The sequence below is a fragment of the Mastigoproctus giganteus genome, chromosome 2 (genome assembly GCF_048544385.1).
Source record: "Mastigoproctus giganteus isolate SK-2022 chromosome 2, ASM4854438v1, whole genome shotgun sequence".
NCBI classification, from domain to species: domain Eukaryota; kingdom Metazoa; phylum Arthropoda; class Arachnida; order Uropygi; family Thelyphonidae; genus Mastigoproctus; species Mastigoproctus giganteus.
Genome location: NC_143576.1, coordinates 52,548,491 through 52,561,430, shown reverse-complemented (window position 1 = coordinate 52,561,430; position 12,940 = coordinate 52,548,491). Strand labels below are relative to the sequence as shown.

Sequence of the window (12,940 nt, the reverse complement as noted above, 5' to 3'; positions counted from 1 at the left end):
ATTGAGCATGCTCAAACCATTCAAGGCTTTATACACCTCTATCAGATCACCTCGCTGGTGCCTAGTCTCCAGACACTGTAATTTTCAAAACTTAAGCCTTTCTTCGTAAGAGCACCCCTTTGTTCCATTCACTAATCTTGTTGCCCTTCTCTGTACTCGTTCCAGCAGCTCTACATCCTTCTTGAAATGAGGCCTCCAGACCTGTATACAGTACTCTAGGTGTGGCCTGACCATTGCCTTATACAAGGGAATAATCACCTCCTTATCCCTTTCCTGAAAAATTCCTGTATATCATTGACAATACTCCATGAGCTACTCTTGCAGCCTGTCTGCACTGCTCAGAGAACTTCATATCTGCCTGCACAACCACCCCCAAGTCCCTTTCATTCTCTACCACTGTCAGTGTGGCGCCTCCGTAGCCAGGTGGGCAGGAGCAGCAGTGCGTAGCACACGCTTCTTGATTAGACTGGGGTTCGAGCCCGTGACCACCAAATACGAAGGATGCGGAAAGGTCAGGGAATGGCCACCGCATATCCCCCGAGCAATATGGCCTTAGTTGCTAATGTTCCTAAAAAACAGCTTCACTGTCAGTGTAGTACCACAGAGTTGATACGTTGCTCTGGGGTTGCTGTTTCCCATGTGTAGTACTTTACATTTGTCAATGTTAAACTTCATTTGCCACCTCTCAGCTCATCTGCTCAACCTTTCTAGATCCTGTTGCAGCAGCATAGTGTCCTTGACAACCCTGCCAAACTTTGTATCGTCTGCAAACTTGGACATTAAGCTTGATATACCATCATCAATATCATTTATAAATACAGAAAACAACAATGGACCCAACACTGAGCCCTGAGGGATTCCACTAATAACATTAGTCCACGATGAGCAGTGTCCATTGATTACCACTCTCTGTCTTCTCCCCCTCAACCACCCCTTTATCCATAGCAGCAATTTGCCTCCAATGTCACACTGGTCCAATTTGTGTAGCAGTCTTCCATGTGCAACAGTATCAAAAGCCTTTCTAAGATTCAAGTATATAATATCAAAGCTATTCCCTGCATCCAGTTCTTTTGTGACTGCATCATAGTATCCAATCAAGTTGGTCAGGCAAGACTTCCCCTTAACAAAACCATGCTGTGTGCGAGCTATAACTAAAGTCTTGTCTAAATGATCCTGTAGTGCTTCTTTAACCAGTGCCTCCATTAATTTTCCTGGAACAGAAGTTAAACTCACAGGTCTATAATTACTTGTGTCAGCCTTTGATCCTCCTTTGTGAATTGGGGTCACATTTGCACATTTCCAGTCTATGGGTAACTCCCCTGAGTCCAAGGAAGCTCTCATAATTATGGCTAAGGGTTTGCTTACTTCCTTTGCTGCCTCCTTTAATATAACTGGATAGATCCCATCCATCCCGGGTGCCTTTCTTGTGTTTATCTTCAACAGTTTCTCCTCCACTTTACTGCCAGTTATTTCAAGATTCTGTAGCTTACTGCTAGAGTTGAATACACCTCTGGCATTCCCCACGCTGAATAACTCCTCATGTGTGAATGTCGATGCAAAATATTAATTTAGTTTGTTAGCTACCTGAGCAGGATCATCAACAGTTGACCCATCAATATCAAGTGGACCAATCTGATTCATCCCCTTCATTCTAGAGTTTACATAAGTAAAGAACTCTTTGCTGTTTTTCTTTGCATCCCTTGCCAAGGATTTCTCGTAATCTGCCTTCGCCTGCCTAACCTCCTTTGTAACTTGGTTGCATATCAACTTGTATCTATCATAGGCTCTGTGTCATGTGTTAATTTGTAAGTATCCCGTGCATTTTTCTTCTCTGCCATATGCCTCATTAGTTCATCTGACATCCGTTTTGGCCTAAACCTTGAACAATATTTCTTTGTTGGTATGTAAAGCCTAGTAGCTTCCAAGATAAGTTCTTTGAATGCTTCCCATTTTGAATTTGCTGTTGGTAACATCAGCAGTTGGTCCCACTGTATAGAATTTAAATACTGTCTCAGTCCATCGTAGTCGCCTTTACGGAAGCAATAACCCTTCCCTTTACCCCTAATGGTAGTTACCTCTTTGAGTAAATCCCACTTCAGCACACTGTGATCACTGCCACCTAGTGGTTCATTTATCTGCAGATTCTTAATGCATGGAAGAATCACTACTGATAATCAGATCAAGAGTATTACTCCCTCTAGTTGCCTCCCGAACATGCTGATGTAGAAAACAATCATCCAATAAATTCACAAAAGCCTTGCTACTGTGTGAGTGACCAGCCCCCAAATTCCAGTCAATATCTGGGAAATTAAAATCTCCCATCATAAGACTCTCTGATTTACTGGCCCATTCTATTTCCCTGTACAGTTTCTTATTATACTCATCAGAGTCATTAGGCCTATAGCACATTCCTACTCTCAATTTTGATCTCCCAATGCTTATGTCACACCAAACTGACTCAACACTGCACTGTCCAGCGATGTCGACTGGCTTCTCTTCCTTGGTTTTTATGTGTTTCCTAACTAATAGCACAACCCCTCCCCCCTTCCTATTCTGTCTATCCTTTCTGTAGACCTTGTACTCCCCAAATTCCAGTTCTGCATCCCTTATATCTGTGTGACACCATGTCTCTGATATCCCAACAATATCTGTCTTTGATGTTTTGAGCAATACCTCAAATTCATCAAATTTATTTACTAAACTCCTAGCATTGTTGTACACGCATGTATACCTGCACCTGTTTCTATTCTTAGCTACCCTAACACAACCCATGTGTTTACTTGTACCGCAATGGCTTCCAGCAGTCTCTGAAATATCATGCATCTTGTTTTTCAGGCTTCTGCTCATTCTAATAGAAGCAGTGCAAGAATCTCTTTCACCTCTGCCAGTGGCTACTCTCAATCTATTGGTCTTTGTCTCCCCCCAAGCTAGCAGTTTTCTGACCCACCTAACACTGCCTCGATAGCATCAGCAAATATTCTTGCACCCTTTCTATTTAAGTGTATCCCATCCCTGTAGAAGCAATCTCTCCTGTTAACAAGTACAGTCCAGGCTGAAAAAAATTCTACCCCTTGAGCCTTGCACAATCTTTTCAGGGCCGAATTGATCGACAAGGCTCTCATCATATACTCCCTCCTATCACGTCTGGGCAGAATTGCAGACACTTTCAAATTCAACCCTAATTCTCGGCTTTTGTTCAACAGTTTATTAAACTCTAACAGGAAGCTAAGTGATTTTGTAATAACTGAGAGCAAAGTGGAGGAGAAATTGTTGAAGTTAAACATAAAAAAAAAAGGCACTTGGGGTGGATGGGATATCTATCCAGTTATATTAAAGGAGGCAGCAAAGGTAGTAAGCAAACCCTTAGCCATAATTATGAGAGTTTCCTTGGACACAGGGGAGATCTCCATGGACTGGAGGTGTGCAAATGTATCACCAATTCACCAAGGGGGTTCAAAAGGTGACAAAAATATCTATAGACCTGTTAGTTTAACTTTTGTTCTGTGGAAAATAATGGAATCACTGGTTAAAGAAGCATTGCAGGATCATCTAGACAAGACCGCAGTAATATTTGAGACACTGAATGGGTTTGTTAAAGGGAGGTCTTCTCTGACCAATTTGATTAGATACTATGATGTCACAAAGGAACTGAATATCAAAAATAATTTTGATATCATATACTTGGATTTTTTGATACTGTTGCACATGGAAGACTGCTGCACAAGATATGGCATTAAGGGTAAAAAAAATACTGCATATTTGGTAGCAATAACCAAAGAGAAATGTACCAACTGTGTGGTACTACACTCAGGGAAGTGGAAAGTGAAAAAGACCTGGGGGGGAGGGATTATTGTGCAGTTAAATATGAAGTTTGCTGTGCAATGCGGACAGGCTGCCAGGGCAGGTCATTGAGTCTTGTCAATGATATATAGGAACTTTGCTAGCAGGGACAGGGAGGTGATTATCCCATTATACAAGGCAATGGTCAGGCCACACCAGAGTACTGTGTATAGGTCTGGAGCCCCCATTTTAGGATGGATGTAGATTAAGGGTAAGTTGCTACAATGGATAAAGGGATGGTTGAATGGGAGACAACAGAGAGTGGTAATCAATGGATGCTGCTCTTCGTGGTCAAATGTTAGTAGTGGAGTTCCCCTGGGTTCGTGGTTAGTCCCATTGTTGTTTTGTATATTTATCAATGATATTGATGAAGGCATATCAGTTTTAATGTCCAAGTTTGCAGATGATACAAAAGTTGGTAGGGTTGTTAAAGACAGTAGTTTCCCCTCCAACTGGAACTAGATAAGTTGGACAAATGTGCTGAGAAGTGGCAACTGATGTTTAGCATTGACAAACGCAAAGTACTGCTATTTGGTAGCAATAACCAAAGAGAAATGTGCCAGCTGTGTGGTACTACACTCAGGGAAGTGGAAAGTGAAAAAGACCTTGGGGGGGGGGGTAATTGTGCAGTCAAATATGAAGTTTGCTGTGCAGTGCAGACGGGCTGCCAGGGCAGGTCATGGAGTCTTGTCAATGATATATATGAATTTTGCTAGCAGGGACAGGGAGGTGATTATCCCATTATACAAGGCAATGGTCAGGCCACACCTAGAATACTGTGTACAGGTGTGGAGGCCTCATTTTAGGAAGGATATAGAGTTCCTAGAACGAGTACAAAGAAGGGCATCAAGATTGGTGAGGGGAACAAAGGGGTGCTCTTACCAAGAAAGGCTTAAGTTCTGCAAATTGCAGAGCCTGGAGAGTAGGCCCCTGTGAGGTGATCTGATTGAGGTGTATAAGGCCTTGAATGGCTGATCAGGCTGAATGCTGATGGGATTCTTCCTCTTGCTCAGATTAAGAACCTGAGGGGGGCACAGATTCAAATTGAGGAAAGACAGTTGTAGAATAGATGTGCGGATATTTGCCTTTAGCCAGTGGGTAGTTGATTGGTGGAACAGACTTCCATTCTTTTGTTGTGGAAGTTGATAGCATACATAAATTTAAGGCTGAGCTTGACAAGCATTTGGAACGAATGGAGGGGTGAAATGTTAAGGTTTTTTTTTGGCTGATGCTGTATAAGCTTGCTTTCTTGCATCGTATGCCTCTACTAATGCTAATGCTAAAAATATGTAACTGTAAGCAGTGTAATTGTTGAACAGTGTAATTAGTGCAGTTTGAATTTCTTGTAATTAGTTTCTTGCTCTAATTACATTATTGATCTTAATATTACATTTATATGATGCTATTTGTGATATCAAAATAAATAATTCAAACTGTTTTCTTATTTACTACTTGGTATTGTCCACTCTTTATAATAATGTGTTTAAAATTCAATTTTTTTTTTTTCCTTAGATATTACTTTTACACAAGCACCGTGGGCTGGAAGAACTTTTGCTTTCCCATCTTGAGGAAATTAGGAAACAGAATGGCTTAAAAGTATTCAGCAGCTTTACTGTCTCATGTCCGTGCAGTGATGCTAACTCCACAAGAGATGATGATGACAGTGCTGTTTCCAGTTGTATAAAAGTTGAAAACAGTTTAATATGGGAACAATTTTGTTATCATATACAATTCTATATTTTTCGTAAGCTAAAGCAACTTCAGCTTGATTCTGCAACATCAAGATTATTTAATCCCAACAAACATATTATAAATCATTATATGAAGTCTTTAAAAAGTATTATAGTGCCCTCAAAGTTATGGGAAATCCACAGGGCAGTTCGTGAATATCATCTCAGAAATTATACATCATCTAATGTGGAATTGTCTAACAAAGAGTGCCATTGTCTGAAGTGCCTCCTTGAATTAACTTTAAGGTGTATTGCTGAAGATCAAGATTTGATATGCTTGGGGTGTTTTCATCCATTAGTCATAAAATGGACAGATGTTATAAAAATTTATTTAGTTATAATATCTGAATATTTTATTCAGATTTTGATACATTTTGATACTTGGATGAATATTTCTGGAGACATTCCTGCCGATTTAAAATGTTTTTTTACAGCTTGTTCACATTTTTCTAAACGTGGTCAGCTAGAAGTTTCAAGTAAAAGTTTTTGGGATTACTGGAACTGTGATCATTTTCATTTTGACCACATTAAAGTATTATATCATTGCTTGCAAGCTACAGAAAATATAGGCACAGAAGAAAGAAATGATAAAGAACTTTGTTATAAAAATATTTTGATCAATGTCATTAAAACAATATATATATTTGAAAAAAGCATTGTGACAATGCACAGTAAAAGATTATTGACTAGTGCTGCCATCCATCATTCTAATATTTTAGATCATGTCGCAAAAGGTGGGAATCAACATTTTCAGTTTTGTTTTTAATTAAATGAAATTTTTTCAAGTAAATTTAAAAGTAACTATAAAAAGTAAATTATAATTATAATTTATATAAGGGCTGTTCAATAAATAATGATTGTAATTTTTTTCACAACATACCTTCATTAATAATCCATATTTTGATGGTCCTTTTCAAAGTAGTTCCCATTTGATGAACTGCACTTACTCCAATGTTTCTGCCATTCTTCAAAAATACAGTGGAAGCCATTTTTTTAAATGCATTTGAAAATCTCCTCCATTGTCTTTATAACTTCTTTTGACAACTGGAAATGTTTTTGTTGTAGCTCCTTCTTTAACTTTGGAAATTAAAACATCGCAAGGTCAGTGCTGTAGGGTGGATGAGTAACAGATGGGTGGGTGCTGCATCATGGCAGTGTGAAGTCTCGCATTGCCGTGATGTACCACCCACCCATCTGTGTGCAGTTGTGGTAATTTTCAACAAATGCGATCCACAGAGTGTGCAGTACAGTTTGGTCATAAGGTCCCGTAATAGTCATATGACCATGCATGTTTTTCAGCATGGTACAACATGCTGGTAAGCTATTCCTTGAATATCAAAAAAAGAGATCACCATAACCTTTCCTGTAAAAGCTACAACTTTCACTTTTTTCGATTTTGGCGATGAAGTAGACGTCCAAACATAGCTTTGTTGCTTACTCTCTGGATTTAAATGATGAAGCCATGTCGCACTGCCATTATCATCTTGTGTAGACCCAACTCTCTTCAATACTCATCCATTGCAGCTCCTGACAGATCTTCATGCAAACTTGCTGTTGCTCAGGTGTGAGTACTCTTGAATCCCAGCATGCAGAAACACATGTTATATGCAGATGGTCGTAGAGAATACTGTACGTGCTTCCTACTGATATTCTCACCATCTCTGTCATTTGCCTTACTGTTATGCGATGATCTTCTCTCATGATTAAAAAAGCAGTGCTTATGGTTTCTGTGGTGACAGCAGTGTTGGAGCTCCAGAACTGCTGATTTTTGTGCGATTGAATCACGTACATCTTAAAACATTCCAAACAACCCGTGACTAGGCTGTATAGAAGTGTAGATTCACGATAAGCATCTTAAATATTTCATACACTTCGGCTGATATTTTCTTGAGTTAGTAACAAAATTTGAGAGCATCTTACTGTTCCTCACATGTCTTGTAAATTGTTATGTAGATTTTGAAACCAAAGAGGGATAAACTTGAATGACCACCAAGATCCCACCATGCATAAGAATCAATTACACAGTTACTATGTAATGCAGCAAGCACTGTTGTTGTAATTGGAAAATTATGATCACTCTTTATTGAACAGCCCTCGTAATTTAAATTAATAATATTAATTTATTATTAAATTAATAATAAATCAATAATATTAAAATGTTATTAATAATATTTAGTTGTATAAATATATATAACAGTTAAGTGTAAAGATGTAAGTGTAAGTTACACATGATGCCAAAAGGAAAAGGATAGCAGAATATGGGAAAATGTAGGTATGAAAAGGGAAAAGAATGTGAATATCCTATAAGTTATAATGAATTAGGTAAAATTATAGGCTGAATTGTAAAGCCAATTAGAGAGGAGTGACCTGTAAAGTAAAAATGATTGAATCAAAATGATAAATAAATAAAGTAATGGTAGCTAGCATCAGATAAGGGTGGATAAATTTGGCTATAGTTCAAAAGGGGTAGAGCAAATATGCAAATAAATCTGATGTTAGCAAAAGTAATTATTGATACATGATCAGGTATTTCTTCAGGGGACTACACCTGATCATTCATCAAGGACTGCATTTCTATACTTGTCCATAACGTGTAAGAGAAGAAATTTAATAATAAATTAAGTGGGATCGAAAGCAGTATAACTCTCACAAAGTATGGACAAGATAGTCCCAATGCAGTGTATGTTGTATAAAATAATTAAGGTAAATTAAAATTAAAACTAGTTGTACATTTATTATACGAAAATTAACTGAAAAGTAAGAAAATTAACAGTTATTTTATTACTTCTTGAAATGCTAGACTTTTCTAATACTGTTTTCAATATCTTTTTTGAAATTAGTATTTACACCTTAATTTTTGGAGTATTACATTCTTATCTTCCATATATTTTTCTGTCTGCAAAATTTAATTATTCCGCATATCTGCATTAATGTTTCCCGATATAGACATGCTTTCTCCTTGCCAATGTTTTGCTAGTGTATTTCTTTACACTTACTTATCAAAAACGACTATAGAGGTCACTAATTATCAATTTTTCTCAACTCTCATTCAAGTCAACTTCATCACTATAAATGAATATGAGTTCACGTTACTGCTTTAGTTACAGCTATCGTCTCAACTGTATATGTCCGCACTGTCATTTCCTGCCTCTTCTTTTCTCTACTACACATTACTTGAATATTCCAGGTATTAATTTTATATGCTTTTTAGCAACTAGTTACGTTTTCGTCTTTAGATGGGCCTTTTTTGGCTCTTATTTTCGACTTCCCACTACACAAGCATTTGGTATTAGTCTCTTTTTCATACTAATACTTACATAGTCAGGGTCTTTACTAAAAGGGGTGGACTTTATGATCCCAGCTAACCCAGTACTTCTAATATTTTCTCTTAACTTTTTTTTTATCTTTCTACCTCTACTTTTTGCCATTCGTAAAGCTATTAGTGCAATACGAGGGTGATACAAACGTTCCTACTATCCTTAATCTCTTGCTATCTTCACCTTTATTTTATTCAGATACACCCTTCCCTATCCTCAATTCACTCCCTAGCTTTATACCATTTGCCTGCTCTAAATTATATTTACAAATTCTACTAAATTCTACAAATTATATTCACCAAACTTCTATTTGCATTTTCTACCTGAATTTGTACCCAGTAAATTTTCTTACAATATACACCAAGTTTTAATTTTAATTTACCTTAATTATTTTATACAACGTACACTGCATTGGGACTATCTTGTCCATACTTTGTGAGAGATACTGCTTTCGATCCCACTTAATTTATTATTAAATTTCTTCAAAAAATATATTAAATTACACAGTTATGGACAAGTATAGAAATGCACCCTTGATGCATGATCAGGTATAGCCCCCTGAATAAATACCTGATCATGTATTAATATTTATTTTTGCTAACATCAGATTTATTTGCATATTTGCTCTACCCCTTTTTGAACTATAGCCAAATTTATCCACCCTTATCTGATGCTAGCTACCATTACTTTTATTTATTTATCATTTTGACTTTATAGGTCACTCCTCTCTAATTGGCTTTACAATTCAGCCTATAATTTTACCTAATTCATCATAACTTATGGGATATTCACATTCTTTTTACCTTTTCACACCTACATTTTCTCATATTTCTGCTATCTTTTTCCTTTTAGCTTTTGGCATCATGTGTAACTTAAACTTACATCCTCTCACCTAACTGTCATATTTATTAAAACATACATATATAAACTTATGCATCCTTTGCTGTAGCTGTGCACATTCTGGTCATTTGTCATATCTAATTTATTTTATTTTTATTTTATGGTGGACAAAAAAATTGCAACAACACCTTCAAAAAGTTTTAAATATCGAAAACACTTCAAAATAGCACAAAAATAATTTTTATATTATATTGGAAAAAATATGCTTTTATACATTATACAATAGATGTTATAAGCTTATGCAACATTTTGTTTTTATTTGCATCATCCACTTTTGTAGAGTGTGACTCAAAGTAACATTCCTAGCATAATTTTACTTTTGCACATGATGGATAAGCACTTTCAATTAATGCTTCATAAAAAAAAAGTGTAGCAATTGCTCTTTATAAAGAGGGATTTTTCCCAAAGAGTAACTGCATCAAAAATAAAATGCCGTCATCATTCTGCAATTTCCCGTTTAATTAGGAAGTTGCACAAAATTGACAGTGTCTCATGGAAAGTTGGCAGCGGCAGGAAAAAAGCTTTTATGCCTTGTCGGGATCGCTATTTGTATAGACTATGCCTTTAAAACCACAAAGCTACATGAACTGAATTAAGAAATGAATGGGAAGAAAGTGCAGGGTCGTGTGCGTGCGTGTTAGGGAAGGCCAGGGTAAAGGGAAGGGTTTTTGCTTTTGCAAAGGTGACTACAGTGGCCTCAGACCAGTTTTTAAATTCTATACAGTGCAACCAATTGATAACACTGAACAACAAATTTTGGGTCATATCCTGTTACAGACATGAAAGTAAGTTTATTTTATAGTTTTTGTGGTGCTAAGCACTGAAATAGTGCTTAAAATGGTAGATTGGCTCTTGTTTTTGAAAAAAATAGTTCTTTATATTTATACAAGGTATTTTTTATTTATATGGCAGTAAGATGTAGCTTTGACCATACCTCTATCAAACATGGGACCTTTTCAATTGTATTCAGCTTCGGGAGCATCCCTTTTCACCATCCAACAATAATCAGCTAACATGACAGCACTCCATTTGCTTTTGTATCTTTGTTCCATCACTGCAATGTCTTGATGGAACCACAGCATGTCAGGAAGAAATCCAAAAAAAAGTGTGAGTGCAAGAAATGTATCTCCAGTGACATGTTGCACCCCAGTTTTTCATAAGAAGTAATGACATCTTCCACAACAAGGTTGTGGAAGATCTCATTACTCCTTAGCAATTGCCGTCTTTAACATTTTATAGAAAACCAGTCGAAACATTTCGAAAGGCTTTCCAAAAGTGTTAGTGTACACCTAAGAGGATGTTCTCCATGTTTGCGTATGTTTCTTTTTTTTTTTGTGAACAGCACATGCAAGAGGTGTTTAAGGTAGCATATTTCCATTGTGTAATGACACAGCCTTAAGGCTAACCTTAGAAGTGTCTATATGGAATGTGCCTCATGTTAATTGCTGCCATTCAACATCCTTACAAACTGTGAGTTCACCTTCTATTTGATAGCATTTATCATAGTCTCTATTTCGAGTTTGAAATGTTATCACTTTCACACAGCAAAAGTAAAATGTTATCACTTTTGCTGCGCCTTCGGCATTTCAGGTTCCCCGAAGAGGTCATTAAGCTCACTTTCTGTGATCTTATGTGGTTCAGAAGGATAAAGGTTTGGACAAATTGATGGATGCTTTGGCATAGATGGCTGCTGTACTTCATGTATATCAAGTTGATGTTCGTCTACTTTTTCTTCGTTGTCATCCTGTTTCTAATAGGAGGCACCATACAGAAATAACAGTCTGTGACATGATTCGTTGGCTCTCTCCATATAATGGGCACTGCGAAAGACATAAAACATCTCATTTGTTTCACAAACACGTTAAGTTTTGATGAACATATAGTGCAGCATATGTGTGGAGCCCATTTCTTGTCCTGGTTGCCTACTTTATACCCAAAGTACAAGAAGTAAGCCTTTTTTATGGCTCGAGTTAAAGGATGTTTTCTTGAAGCTAATGTAAATTCTCCATATGCATAACAGAAGTTATCTGGACTATTTACACAATTACGGGGTATATTCATCTTAGATGACACAAATACTGCACAAAAATTAGGAATCTCACAGAGAACAACCGTTAACTGAGAACAAATCAGCAGTAGCCATATTCAAGGATTACTGCAAAAAAGTTGGTGATGCAATTGAGCAACTTTAGCTTATCTCATGATGCAGAGCAAGGCAACAATTGCCGATCACATGATAAGAGTGTGATGGTACTGAAACTGCAGCATTCCACCATGCGTTTTGCCGAAAGCCATAGTTGATAACGTATAGCAACTTGCTAATATGAGACCCCCAACTGTAATTCGAAAATAAGAGCCAATCGAAAAAATTTAAATTAATGTGATTTTTGTGTTCACCAACATAAAAATTAGCCAAGATTGGGTATTTATGTTTTCGTAACCTTTTACCTGTTGACCAATGTAATGTTACCAACAGCAAATTCTAAATGGGAAGTATTCAAGGAATTAATCTTGGAAACTATTAGGTTTTTCGTACCAACCAGGAAATATTGTTCAAGGTTTAGGAAGTGGATATCAGATCATCTAATGATACTCGTGTCAGAGAAGATAAATGCATGGGATGCATATCAATTATCAGTTGACAGAAACCTATGGTAGATATAAGCTACTCTGTAATCAAGTCACAAAGAAGGTTAGGAAAGTGAAGGCAGATTATGAAAAATCTTTGGCAAAGGATGCAAATTAAAAAAAAAGTCTTCTTTACTTATGTAAACTCTAGAAGGAAGGGTATGAATCAAATCAATTCACTTGACATTAGTGGTTCGACTGTTGATGAACCTGTTCAGTAGCTGACTAACTGAATGAGGATTTTGTATCTACAAAATCCTCATTCAGTTAGTCAATGTGAATGTACAATTTGTACATTCACACATGAGAATTCTGTAGGAAAGTGGAAGACAGAAGTTTATCAAAATGTAATAGGGAGCTAAATGGTTTTCTAATAACTTAGAGGAAAGTGGAAGAGAAATTGTTGAAGTTAAACATAAGAAAAACATAGTTAAACATAGCAAAATAAGTAAGCAAACCCTTAGCCATGATTATGAGAGCACCCATTCGTTCCAAATTCAGGGGAGTTCCCTGCTGACTGGAGAA

The 12,940-nt window shown here is 36.9% G+C and overlaps 1 protein-coding gene across 1 annotated transcript in view; it reads left to right on the top strand.

Moving 5' to 3' along the window:
• Positions 1-12,940, top strand: part of LOC150089302 (uncharacterized) — a 600,028-nt gene that overhangs the window by 117,490 nt on the left and 469,598 nt on the right. The window contains exon 3 of the mRNA XM_090389942.1: positions 5,353-6,304. Coding sequence (XP_090246068.1) covers positions 5,353-6,304 — 952 coding nt within the window. The remainder of the gene's footprint in view (positions 1-5,352; positions 6,305-12,940) is intronic.